The sequence below is a fragment of the Apis florea genome, unplaced genomic scaffold (assembly GCF_048593485.1).
Source record: "Apis florea isolate Af1SG1 unplaced genomic scaffold, ASM4859348v1 contig_2495_pilon, whole genome shotgun sequence".
NCBI classification, from domain to species: Eukaryota; Metazoa; Arthropoda; class Insecta; order Hymenoptera; family Apidae; genus Apis; species Apis florea.
The window spans coordinates 201654-216082 of record NW_028256595.1 but is presented as its reverse complement, the minus strand read 5'-3'; the positions used below and the strand labels follow the sequence as shown (position 1 = coordinate 216082).

The window sequence follows — 14429 nt, the reverse complement described above, 5'->3', positions numbered from 1 at the left end:
GTAGGTGTGTTGTAGGTGTGTGTGTGTGTGTGTGTGTGTGTGTGTGTGTGTGTGTGTGTGTGTGTGTGTGTGTGTGTGTGTGTGTGTGTGTGTGGTTCGATTAACTATTTTAGTCCCACAATTGACGAATTCAATTTCGATTCGATCCTCTTTCTCGTCTATTTATATAAATAACGATATTTTTGCAGAGCGTCAAACTTGCCTCGAAAAGATGGCCCGGCGAAGCGAACAATCTCGTGCTTCCGATCCAACTGGAAAATGGGACTACGTACGTTTATCAGGCGGAAAACGTGGTTATCGTGGAACGTAGGCAAGATCAATTTCGGCTCGAGTGCAATTTAAAATTCGATTTGTGCACGCTAGAATTGTCCGGCTGGTATCACGGGAAAACCGCCGGTATCCTTGGAACGATGAATTACGAGCCGATGGACGATATGACAGGTTCGAACGGAATCGCGACGAGAAACGTGACCGCATTCGGCGAAAGTTGGTCGATCGATCGGCAAGATGATTGCACTGTTGGGAAAACGGAGGCCGGTCCGGTCGCTGAATCGAAAGACGATCCGATGATCTTGCAGTTTTGCGATACTTTGTTCGTGAACAAAAGTTCAGAGTTCGTAAGCTGCTTCGACGTGATCAAGCCGAAGGAATATTCAAAAATGTGTGTGACGAGCAAAGGTGTGTCGGAAGCTTGTACCGTGGCGTTGTCTTACATGCAGATTTGCATGTTCCACGACACGTATCTCAGGATACCGGATGTGTGCAGCAATTGCAGCATGATGGACGGTGATCAAGTAGCAGAAGGGCAATTCGTGAAATTGGAGGGCGATCGAGTGCCCAGCTCGACCGACGTCGTGTTCATCGTCGAGGGAAAAGAATGTAATCGTAACGTGAAAGAGAATCGTAGTATCGATCAGTTGATCACCCAGTTGAACAAAGAATTCAGGGATCATGGTTTGACGGATAATCGATGGTCTTTGGTTACTTTCGGAGCGAACGGTGTTTTCGATCATCCGAGGAGTATAGCTTTCGACGGGCAAATATTCACCAAAAACGTGGCGCGATTTATCGATTTCTTCGACCACGTGCCCGTTGGCAATGGGAGCCGCGATATTTTTGCGGCAATCGCGTTCGCCTCGAAACTCGTGTTCCGTGCCGGTGTATCCAAGACGTTCATTTTAATGCCTTGCTCGCATTGCGAGCCGGAAAATCAAATGGTACGAATGAAACGATTCGTCAAGTCGCCTCTCCTCTTTTTCTCTTATCGTTGAACAATTTTTTTTCTTCCCTTCCAGCTGGACTATTCAGTGGTACACGAGGTATTATTGGAACACGATATCACGCTTCACATATTGATGGACGGTGATTTCGAATTCGAAAAAGAGAGACTGAACAAGATCTTTTACGGATTGGACGCGACGAAATCGTATACGAAGAAGGATACTAGAACGTTAACCGGCGATACCGATTTACGAAGGCAAGTGAAACTTCCGAAAAGCGCGCTCGGCTACTGTACACCTTTATCTTTGGAGATTAACGGAACCATATTCAGCGGTGATAAATTACGCTTCGATAAATTGGCCTCGATTAAAAAATTCGCCAGCGTCTTCTCGAAGAGAGTAGCCTTGACCGCGCAACCTAATCCTTGTCAAAACTGTGAATGCACTGCCGATAATAATGGTGTCACACGAATGGAATGTATCCCCTGCATATATCCAACTCCGATTTCCGTCGATTATGTGAGTTTTTTCTTTTCGAACCATCTATTTTTCTAATCCACAATTTTTATATCCGATATATATTCGATTCGCATATTTTTCTTTTTTCTTTTTTTAGGAAATGTTCAATCTCAACGATTCGTTGGCATCTCTACAACCATTGAACATCGATTACGGTCAAATTGATATCGATGACACTTGAAGAATCACGAAATGGATGAACGTATCATTCCTTCCTCGTTTCACAAACACTCGACGCGAAAAACTTTTATCAATGTAATGCCATACATATCTTTCGACGATGAGTATTCAATACGTATTGTCAACGATTAGCATCGTATATTTAGCAAATAATTGCATATATCTGTATAATGATATTCGATTGTAATCTTCTCCAGGAAATGTTTCGATATAGGTATATATAGATGCATAGATAAGAAAAAGACAGTCTCGTTTTTTTTATTAATCAACGACGCTACACGCTTCGGTGTGTACAAGTTTGCAATTAAATAATTGATAATCGGACAATGAAAGAACATTATGCTTTTAGATTTAATCGATAAAAACATAACGATCGAATGATAATAATGATAATCCATGTTATTGGTTAAAGGTATGATTTATCTTATAGAACGGGCATTATTTTTTTTTCTCTCCTTTTATAACTTTCGATTGGTTCTTTCCAACATATATATATATATATATGTATATATGTTGTCAGACAAATGCATCTTTTGATACACTTATAATATCTCATTAAATTATCGTGCGTAAACGATATTTTAAATTATTCGTTCGTACGTCAATTGGATCACCGATAAAAGATAAATATATCACGCTTTTTAATTTACTTTGTAAGATGGTCGTAAAATAATTAAGAATAACGTATAAATATTTTAAAGGTATTTAATAGTCTTTCCAATTATATGTCTTTATCTTTATGGCAATGCATAACATGGCAAAGATCACATTTTAAAATCTTCTCCGATACGAGATTCTAAATTCCGAATATCGCTTTTCATAAACATCTTGAAATTTAAAAACAAAAATTGACAAAAACGGAAATAATATCATTGTAGTTGCTTATATATTCTATTTATACGTGTTTTGTATATTGTAAATTGTATATATTTCGACATACTTCTGCATACTTTCGTTTCGTTTAAATTAAAAACACAATTCCATTGTTGAGCGAACACAAACTGAAAATTTATACGAGTAGAAGAAAACTTGTAATCGCTACATAAAATAACAATTATATAATTGTATAGCTGGTTTATAAAACCTTTCGCTTATTTATGTTACTGATGTACACAATAATCCTAAATATATTATTACTCAAATGTAATACGAATCACAAATGAGTGATAATCGATTCGCGTTACATTTTTTATAATTCAACTTGCATGTATATTTTTTAATTAATTGAGAAATGGCGGGAAAACTTAATTTCGATTATTTTAAAAATAATTGCTATGATAATATTTATAATAATTATGGTAATAATAATAATAATAATAACAAAATAATAATAATAATAATAATAATAATAATAATAATAATAATAAAATTTATAAACACCATTTGATTTTTTAAAAACATAACGTAAGCATAGAACTTTCTCTTTGAACTACAGGATAAAGCATTTAAAAATTCATAACTTGTAATCAGATAGAAAACAACCTAAAATTAATTATGAGCCACCGAGGTGTATGATAACGTAAACGATGATCGTAAAAATAGGCGTATCGATTTAGCACAAAATCACTTGTGCCAATGTTTCTGATCCCGATTATAACACCGTTATCTAAACGCATCGCAAAATGGTCACCTGGTATCATGAGCTTGCAAATGATTGGGAGCATCTGCAAACGTGAATTTTAATTTGTACGCTTCCGCTACTAATATTCCTATTTCTGAATCTGTCCAATTTTGTGTAGGCAGGTTTTGTAGCATTAACATCAGTCCCTTTAAAAATAATAAAAAGATTTTTCTCCACATAGTTAATAATTAAAAAATAATTTTATCTCGAACTATTTAATTTGTAGAAATATTATAATTTTAACTTACTTGAAAATCTGGTTGCAATAAAAGATGACGTCTCCAACGAAGAAGAAACGCGGCACATACGTAAAGTTGAAACGAAGCAAATCGATCGGATTCCGCTAAATAAGTGTCCCATAAACGAATTGTACAATGAAGAGGGATTTCTCTCGTTAATAAATTATTCATCCACCGAAAGGAAAACTGTAAATAATCTACACCATGTTGATGTAGATGTTGATGCAAAGGCGCTAAAGAAACAAATTATATACATGATTAATAGAAAAAAAAAAAAAAAAAAAAAAAAAAAAAAAATTTTAAATGATTTTGATTTATATATATTTATATATATATATACCATCGATTCTTTGTATCAGTTCTTTCAACTGATTTACTTTGTGCTGAATGCCTAATTGAGCAAAAATATAATTATCTTGAATACCATCCAGAAATTTAGATAAACACCAAAAACTATCTGCTTCTATGATATCCCGTTGTTCTTTTTGTAATGATGCAACATCGTAATTTTCTAAATCTTGCCATGCTGATACAGGCACTGCTTCTTGCAAAAATACAAGAAAGAAAGGTGTCACTAGATCGTTCATTCCCTAGAAGAAATAAAAAAACAAGGATGAAAATAATATATTAAGATATCAGAGATGAAGATAACGGCGAAAAATACATACTTGAACATAACCAGAAGCGGGATGTCGAATTGCCCAAATATAGAGTATTCTTTCAAAGATTAATTGTACCGTTGTTTGCTGAAACAATGAAATAAGCGGTGACATTCTTGGAATGTCGATGTGTATTTGACGATATGTATCCTGAAATCCCTCATCTCGTTCAGTATCATAATATTGTTTCACTAAATTCCAATAATCTAAACGTTTACGTTCTAACACGTGTTGTCTTCGCTCTAAATTGGCTGGTAAATATTCCTATTATGCAGAATACAAATGATGATTTAATATTTTTTTTATGAAGTTTTGTTATTAGATATAAAACGTACAGCATAGTTTACCTTTCTTACTTACAGACAATAACCTCCATGTAACAGATCGCAATCTTGCAGGTATTCCAGACCATGATAATTGTCTTAATTCATCTAAGTTTAATACAGAAGCTTCCAGAAGAGACTGAAATTTATCTATTTTACTTTCCCCATCTACAATTATTAACAAATCAAAACTAAGAATACGTTGAGATCGAATGGATATATAAAAAAAATTGTTCCATAAGTACCTTGTTCTTTAGAAGGTATAAAAAATTTGGTAGGTGCGATTGTTTGTCTCAACGGTTGCGGCCTGCCTGGAAATTGCGTCGGTTTATGTTGCGGGGAAGCACCGTATTTAATATCTGTATCTTCCGAAGAATGTTGACTATTATTCATTTGAGAATGTGTAGATAAATTAACATTTCGCAAATGTAACGGTTGCACGGCTAATCTTTGAAGAGCTTCTGCTCGTTTTTCCTCGGGAATAATTTCTTGAACGCGTTGCGAAGATTTTACATTTGTCCCCCCCGAATCTATGCACATTTTTCTTGATCTATGACTATTAATAACGCTAATAGCAGCAGAATGGCTAACTCGTTTTGATATTTTTACATCTGAGACAGTGCAAAATTCATCATCTCCAGAATCCCAAGCATCATCTACGCTTTCTTGAAAATCTTGAAACGATGTAGAACCTCCGCTACTTCCCGATATTGTTCCACTGGTAGATATTATATTAGCTGAACTACCAGACATCAATGTAGCAGTACTTATTTTACTAAGTTTACCATCTTGTTTGGGACTTGGTCTTTTATTGGGCAAAATATAAAGAATTATATTATATTTAATAATTTATATCAAAATTTAATTATAAATTTATTTTTTAAATATTATTAGAAGCATATCATTGTACATACCTGCCTGGAACAGCACGGGTATTTTTCTTCCAAAAAGATTGATGGCTTTGATAAATTTCACCTTGGTGACTTTGATTTTCCATAATTATAACAAATTGTGTTAACTAGCATTTGCCACCTTTCTTAGACAATTGAAAAAACAATACAAGGTCCTCATTCCTTTAGAAAAAACTACTGAAACAGGATTTGATGATATGTTTATTAAAATCTTCTTTTTTTTAATCATTATCTTTTTAATCATATTGTCATTACAATGAACATTTTAAATTACAAAGTTCATATATCTCATTTTATATAAAAACATAAAAAAATAATAGATAATATTATAAAACTTACGTAACTATTTCATCTTTTTTTAATTTCTATTATATTACATTATGTAAACTTTAATATATTATATAATATATATTATATACAATATAATATATATTTCATCATCTTATGGTTTATCATGATAAATGTGCATATTAATAGTTAAAAATAATATATAGCTATATTTATGAAAAATAAAAATTCTCATATATATATATATATATATATATATATATATGAGAATTTTTTTCTTATATATCTGTATATATATATATATATGCTTGTATGTATATACATATATATATATAAATTACATTAGGAATTATACATGATATTTATAGAAAAATATTGCATTATCAAAGAGAGAGGTCTATAAATATTAGTTTTTACTTTCAAAGCAGGTTATGTTACAAATTATAAATATTTTGATTTTAATAAGTAAAATGTATAAAAAACATACTCTTACATCTAAGAATTTTTAATGATATAATTTTATCAATAACGAACAAGTTAAAAAAGCAATTATCATCAAATAATGTTTAAAGTATGGAACACTGTGCGCATAAAAAGAGTTATTTTAGATTTTTAGTTTTAATATAGTTGAAATTTCAATGATAAATGATACAATAAACGTATTACTATAAAACATACGTCATAAGATGGCTATTAAAGGATTTACCAAATATATAAGAAGTAAATTGTAATAAAAAATTTTGTTCTATGTACATTCACTGTTTTTGACGTACGACACGTCTATACTAGTGCTGCCATCGACGAAATGGCTAAATTAAATTTTTCATACATGACTATTCATATTACTATATATACACATCGATTCATACATAAATACATTCTAACATATATAAATATTTTTTGAAATATTAATAATATGTAAATATATATATATATATACTACATACTTTCCACACACACACACACACACACACACACACATTAAATTAAATAAATGGTAAATTAAACCACACGAAAGATATAGATTTTATAAAAAAAATTTATATTTAATTGCAAACATAAAGTATAATAAAGAATATTTTTTAAAAATACGAATATAATGGCAAAAGTATATCTCTCAACTATATTTCGCGGTAGAGAAAATAATGCAATCTTTATCAAGATAATGTATTAGCGATACTTATTATTTAAGAAGTTTAATATATATTATTTCATTATAATTTAAAGATAAAAAGTATATAATTTTTAAAATAAAAAATTATTTTTGAATTTGAAAAATCGTAAAATTATAAATTTTCATTTAAATATAAAATTTATTATTATTTTAAATTTTGTCATTTCATACAAACAAAAAATGTAATAAATAATGTAGTAATGTAAAAAATATTAATTATATAATTAAAATATAATTAAAATAACAAATCAAATAGAATATCAAATTTAATCAGAAATTTTTTTTCAAATTTTATATGAATAATATAATTTCAATCTAATCATACAAATTATATATACTTTAATATTTTTTAGATTGGAGATAATATTTGTAAAAATAACACATAATCATCAGTGATTCTTAATCTTTGATTAAATTTTTGTGTTTCTTATTTTTTTTATGAATAAAAAATATTAAAAACAATTGAATCATGTTGATATTATAAATATAACTGAGAGTTAATGAGAGAACTAATTTTGACTGGCTTTAATCTGATTAGTTTCTTTTCAAATCATTGTTTCAATGTTATATAAAACTTTTAGTATTATATATATTAAGTACCACTGTGGTAATGGAAGATAATGTCACGTGTACAGTTGTATCCTTATCGTAAGTAGTAGATATCTATATACTTACTTATGTTGATCCGACTCGATTCACCTGTCATAATCAGTATACTGTCGGTTGCGTACATTTTATGCCGTTATGTTTGTAGCGGCGTGTTTCAAGAATTCTTGTAAATCTCGAATAAAAATGTAAAAATAATTATAATTTGTTATAACATTTATAAGTATCTAAAATCTGGTCATGTTAGTTTAAAGATGTTATTAAATAAACATTAATTTCATTACTTTTTTTGTGAATTTATTCTTCTATCTTTTGACATTTGATGGTTTAATGGTAAGTTACTTTGAATCATCTATGTGCAAAATAATTTATAGAATATTACGATATAGAATGTGAAATAAGATTATTATTTTGTTAATTTATAAATATTGACCGTATAGTTTATTTACTTTATTAATTACATTTTTATCGAAATTGATTTTTTGAGAAATTTAGGTCTATCGCGATATAACTCCATTATGTTTTCTTCTAATATTCTATTTTAAACTGAACTTGAATACATTTTAAGAAAAATTAATATACAATTCGTTTATACATCATATGTATATGTTTATTTTTGTATATTATATTATATGTATTTTTCATTTTTAGCGTATTATATTATATTTTCTTTTTTTTGGATATATTTAAAGAAGATATTATTCATAAAGCTAGAAATGTAATAAATATAAAATTCTATAACAAGAGTATGTTTATATCTTACATAACTTGAGGTAAAAATTCAGTTTTGTTTATTTTTGAAAATATGATTAATTATTAACTTGAAAATTTAATATGTCTGTGAAATATAATTTTTTTTAATATGTTTGTGAAATATTTTTATTGTGATATTAGAATTTTATCTTATCATTCTTTATTATTATATATTTATCTATGAACTTGTTGATAATGATTATTAAGAATAATTTTATATTGCAAAGCATATCTTATAAAAATATATTAAAAATGAATAATATATATATATTATAATAAAAAATTGCTTTTATTTTCATTTGTTGTAATCATAATTTTAATATGTCTATGAAATATATGTCTTTGTTGCAATATTAGTAAAATAATTGAATTTATTGGCTTAAAATTGTAAAAGGAGCACATGAGAAATCTGTGTTGAAGAATGACTTTCACATTTAGTAATTAACATATCTAGTTCATAAAAGAATCCTTGTAAAATATAATTCTTGTAAAATCTCTATGCAAAATATTTATTGAATGTGAGAATTTTTTTTATTACAATAGAAATTTCACACATAAATTAAATGAAAATAATTTCAATAAATAACATTCAATATTATTTTTTTTAAGCATATTTCAAATATTAATTCAAAATGTCGGACATCGAAGAAGATGAGGTATGAATCAAGTTCAATGTCAAAAATAAAACTATTCTATTTTTAATAATTAATATGATAATTAACAATATTCTTTATTTTTATAATATTTTAGTTTCAAGATGCTCAGGAATCTTTACCACAGTAAGTATATTTTATATATATTACTGTACATACATAAATTTAACATATTATATATTTTATATATATTTTAAATTAATTATGGTTTGTTTTTTTAAGGCCTACTTCTATGGATTTAGATACAGCAATAATGGAAGCAAAAAAAGCGATACATTATTTTTTTAATAACGATTTTGAAGAAGCAAGAAAAATTATGGAACCATGGGCAAGCAGTAGCATGTATCATTCTTTAGGAACAAGTATATTTGCATTCCTCGAGGCTATTCTTACATTCGAACAAGTATTAAATCGCAATAAATTGTGATATTTGGAAAATATATGTTTTTTCAATAATATATTGTAATATGTGTTGCTTAGAAATACATTGAAAAGGCAGCTGGAGCTGTAAAACAATGCATGACTGTGTGCTTGAAGCAACGTAAACATGTAACATTAACGCAAAATATTGGCAAAATGGTGAAGAAGACTAATTATGATGCTTATACAATTGGTAATGTATATACAATTTATTATTTTGATATATATTGCATCATAAAAATAAAATTCCTCAAAAATCACATTTATTATTTCTCAGAAAAAAGAGCTTTTTTAATTAACAAATAACTTTTTATTTCCATCAATCTAATTCTTATATTTTAATTCAGCATTAAAAAAAAAATTCTGTATTTTATTTTAACTTTATGCACAAATTAGAGAGTATAATCAGAGTTATTTGTTACATAAACATATATAATTTTCTGTATACCAATCTAAATAATTCAATACTATATTATATTAATTACAAAAACTTATTCTTTATATGAATTTATTCATTAAAAAACAATTTTCATATTTTTTTATAAATTATCTATGTATAATATGATATGACATACTTGATTTTTAGATATTATTAAACATGAAACAAAAATGATATAGAATTATTGTTTCAGATGAAGTGCATGCAGAACTCTGTTATGCTGAATCACTTTTTTTAAAATCAATGCTCACGTTCGTGGAGGACGAAACTTTGGTCAGCTTTGTTAAAGCTGGATTGAAAATTCGTACCTGTTTTTTATCATATAAGTAAACAAATCATCATTTTGTGAATTATTTATGCTGATCTTATATATATTGAAAAACCATATATTATTTTATGTATATTTCTCTATTTCAGAGAATGTTTAACAATTTTAAATAATCGTAAATGGGAAAATGATGCTTATAAAATACATTTTGAAAGTGGAGTTCGCACTGGTATTGGCGCATTTAATTTGGTATGTAGAAGAATGATTTTATTGTAATAAAATAAGATGTAATAACTATTTTTTGAGTTTTATAGATGATCTCTCTATTGCCAGCAAAAATCATTAAACTTTTAGAATTTATTGGATTTTCGGGTGATAAGGTAATGAAATAAGATAATTAAAATAATTAAAAAAAATTATTTTTTTATAAACATTATCATTTCATAATAATGATGTATCGTTTTTATTATTAGGAATATGGTTTGTCAGAATTAGAAGCAGGATATCAAGAAAGAAGAGGATTACGACATGTATTGTGTGCAATGTTTCTTTTATCTTACAATCTGCTGGTATCGTTCGTTTTAAGTCATACCGACGGCGATCTAGATTGGTGTGAAAAAGTTTTGGAAGAAGAATTGAGTCTTTATCCAAATGGCGTATGGTTTTTATTTTTTAAAGGAAGATTAGAATTAACGAGAGGGAAATTTGAAAACTCTTTAGAATGGTATACTAAATCTTGGAAAAGTCAAGATTTATGGCCTCAATTTCATCATATTTGTTTTTGGGAATTAATGTGGGCACATTGTTCGCTGCAACAATGGAATCAAGCTGCAATGTTCGCAGGTCACTTAGCTGAAGAATCACATTGGTCACGTACAATTTATTTGTATCAAAGAGCTGCGATACTTATGATGCAAAATCCATCGGTACAAAGCGAAGAAAAACAAACGATAGATACTTTAATGATGCAAGCGCCTACTTTTAAACAACGTATTGCGGGTAAATCATTACCAATGGAAAAATTTGTAATAAAAAAAACTGAACGATATTTTGCTCAAAAGAAAAGCCTAGTACTTCCTATATTTGAACTTATGTATGTATGGAATTTGTTTCGCATAGTAGGAAAACGACAAGATTTAATGTTAAATATGTTTAAAGTAATTGAAGAAGCTGAAAAAAAACTTGTAAAAACTTCGTAAGTTTTTGTCGATCGATTTTATTCTTTTAATTTAAATCATATCATCTGACAGTATAAACTATAAAAAATCAAATAATTTCTAGGAAAACAGAATTTCATGCAGATAATGAAGCACTTTTATCGCTTCTAAAAGGTGCTTGTTTGCGACAATTGAAACATCCTCTTTCAGCTGAAAATTGTTTGAAACGCGTTCTCGAATTGGATAAATTAATCAAGGAAGATACTTATTTACTTCCTTATGCAACAGTAGAATTAGCTTTATTGGCACAAGATCAAGGAAATATTCAACTCGCTCTTGGATATTTAGAGGATGCTAAGTAAATAATTTTTGTCTTAAGAATATTTGGGATAATTTTTTATTATTATTATCAATAAATTTTTTTATTTTTTTGCAGAAAAAATTTTACTGGATATTTATTGGAATCTAGATTACAATTTAGGATTCATTCTGATTTAATGAAATTGACTGGAAAGAAAGCAGAAGATATTTTAATGTAATATAGTACCTGAAAAATAAGTTTTTTGTAAGAAATAATTCATTACTATCAATAGCAACACTATTGCAGATTTCAGGCACTATCAATTTTTGTTGATAATTTATTTTTATATGATAACTTATTATATAATCTTTAATACTTTTTCTAGAACTAGGTGCTTCTACTATTTAAAATTATTCTAAATTATTTCTTTTTTATTGTATAAAATATTTAAATATTATAATTTTTACATAATGTATACATATACTGTACATTATGATGTGTATATTACGAAAGATTATGGTAAAAAGGTTTAGGAAAAAAATTATTTTTTTAATTTCAATTATTTGTATTATAAGAAAAAATGTATAATTGTATAATGCATCAATTTAATCGGTGGTAGTAAAATTATTACAATCGTTTATGTTAATAAGTTCACCAATATATATGTTATATTTATAATGAATTATAATGTATAGTGAATTATACATGGAATATGAAAAAGGGATATAAAATGGAAATAAAAAATAATTTATCGCTGATCAAACTTGTTACGAAAAATCTTATTCATTATTTTAATTTTTATTTTCACAAATCTATTGCCCAATATTTTATTAATAGATTTGTATATATATCTATCTTGAATCTATCTATCTATATATATATATATAATAAATGCAACCGAATTTTAATCCATAAAATTTTTATATATAAATAGATATTCTAAATAAATGTGTATTTTTTTCACAAATTCATACATATATTATATATTTTTACATATCTCAATATATTTTTTTATACATTTTTACTTCTATTTTAAAAATAAATATAGTTAATCAAATTTTGAAATCGTCTCTTAAATGCATAAATTTTGCAGAACAAGTATATAGATAAAGAAAAGAGAAAAGTAAAAATTTAATAAAATAAAAATAAAAAAAGAAATAGGTAAAAATTTAAAGGGTAATTAGTAATATCTCTAAAATTATTTAGATTTTAAAAGATATGTACAAAAAAAAAACGTAATAAAAATTTAGAAATCAGAAAGTAATGAATAAAACAAACGAAGAAAAAATAGAAAATGAGAGAAAGATAAATATAGAGTAAGAACTGATTGTTAAAGCCATTTTAAAAACTTTTCTACGAAGATATTTCTTTTTTATTAATAATTTTAAGTACGAACAGAATTAAATAAATGAAATTAGAAAAATTACTAGACTGCAGAATTTAAATTTTTGAATATTTCAATTTTTTAAACTAAAATAAATTTTATTTTATATTATCAATCCTATATTTTAAAATTTGTATTTATTTAAAAAAGTTCATCAACTTAAGTCTAATTTAATTTGTCTAATAATTTTCTATAATTTCACAATTTTTCGATTTTTTATTATTTTATTTTTTTTTTAATTTTATATTTTAAATTTTTAATTCAAAGATTTGATTAAATTGTTTTAAAAAATAAAAATCTATATTTCATGCTAAAAATTTATATATACATTAATATATATCATGAATGATAAAATAAATCTTTTAACTAGATCTAATGGCGTACGTAGCCAATTAGCTCATTTATTTGCTATTATAACAATTTATAATTATATCATAGAGCTATATATAAAATAATTATAAATAGTATATAAAATAAGAATGATTTCCAGGTCTCACCGCGTGGAGATTGCTGCGAATCGGAGACCTACCCTATTCATATGGGATATTAATTATATGGAATCTTCATTCATTCTTTTTTTATACAAAAATTTATTTCTATATAAATTCTTTTTTTGATGTGTAATTATATTAAAAAATAAAACACAAATTCTATTTTAAAAGCTCAAAATATAAGTTAGTAATATATGAACATATTATAAGTTATTGATAAAATATAAAAAAATAATAAATTATTATTCAAAGAATTATTAATTATAATAATATTCATATTCATATTTAATAAATAATTGAAAAAACATTTAATAAAATTTTAATATAAGAGAAAAAAGAATAATTATTAAATAAGAATTATAGAAACAAGTAGATCACATATCTGAAATAAAACGTCTAGCCATCATGAGTTTTGACAACAGAATTATACGTCTTGTTGCGATATCGAATTATAAATGAGAAGATATTTGGATACATTTCAACAATTTCAATAATTCGATAAATCGAAATATCGAGCGTAGCACGATATGTAAGAAAAGATTGTATTATTAAAAAATGTTTTCAGCATTGAGATTGAGTGTAAAATCAAAACAAATACAAAAATAATAAAATAATACATGAGTTAAACGTTGATAATGCATTTAAAAAATAAATATATGATAAAATATAAAATATGCATATATTTGAATTGATAATAATAATAATCTAATTAGTTCTATCTGTGGATAGAAAGAAACAAAAATTATATATAATATATATTTTATATATTATATTTTATTTCTAGTAAAATAAATAAAAATCTTACCATATTTGCATAAAAGTC

The 14429-nt window shown here is 26.5% G+C and overlaps 3 protein-coding genes across 14 annotated transcripts in view; 2 read left to right on the top strand and 1 right to left on the bottom strand.

The window, feature by feature from the left end:
- Positions 1–3079, top strand: part of Apoltp (Apolipoprotein lipid transfer particle) — a 17262-nt gene extending 14183 nt beyond the window's left edge. The window contains exons 20-22 of the mRNA XM_086906844.1: positions 189–1217; positions 1296–1739; positions 1837–3079. Of these exons, the coding sequence (XP_086762970.1) occupies positions 189–1217; positions 1296–1739; positions 1837–1920 (1557 nt within the window). The 3' untranslated portion in view covers positions 1921–3079. The remainder of the gene's footprint in view (positions 1–188; positions 1218–1295; positions 1740–1836) is intronic.
- Tbc1d22 (TBC1 domain family member 22) lies at positions 2162–14429 on the bottom strand. Of its 9 annotated transcripts, none has more exons than XM_086906871.1 (8): positions 14412–14429; positions 5676–5849; positions 5007–5566; positions 4799–4929; positions 4448–4702; positions 4120–4369; positions 3789–4012; positions 2162–3686 (listed from the first exon to the last, which is right to left on the bottom strand). In XM_086906871.1, the coding sequence occupies exons 2-8, from the start codon at positions 5756–5758 to the stop codon at positions 3546–3548; spliced, it is 1644 nt and encodes a 547-aa protein (XP_086762997.1). In that variant the 5' UTR covers positions 5759–5849; positions 14412–14429; the 3' UTR covers positions 2162–3545. The 9 variants fall into 9 exon arrangements, with proteins under 9 accessions (XP_086762997.1, XP_086762992.1, XP_086762988.1 ...); XM_086906866.1 differs by lacking the exon at positions 14412–14429 and adding an exon at positions 6667–6771 and having other exon boundaries at positions 5676–5846; XM_086906862.1 differs by lacking the exon at positions 14412–14429 and adding an exon at positions 6667–6768.
- LOC100872738 (tetratricopeptide repeat protein 39B) lies at positions 7629–12489 on the top strand. Of its 4 annotated transcripts, none has more exons than XM_086906859.1 (12): positions 7766–8073; positions 8392–8513; positions 9103–9149; positions 9244–9272; positions 9369–9549; positions 9627–9759; positions 10199–10331; positions 10423–10522; positions 10588–10653; positions 10747–11468; positions 11555–11788; positions 11867–12489. In XM_086906859.1, exons 3-12 carry the CDS (start codon positions 9126–9128, stop codon positions 11967–11969), a joined length of 1725 nt encoding a protein of 574 aa, XP_086762985.1. In that variant the 5' UTR covers positions 7766–8073; positions 8392–8513; positions 9103–9125; the 3' UTR covers positions 11970–12489. The 4 variants fall into 4 exon arrangements, with proteins under 4 accessions (XP_086762986.1, XP_086762985.1, XP_003696952.3 ...); XM_086906861.1 differs by having other exon boundaries at positions 7948–8073; positions 8392–8486; XM_086906860.1 differs by lacking the exon at positions 8392–8513 and having other exon boundaries at positions 7629–7782.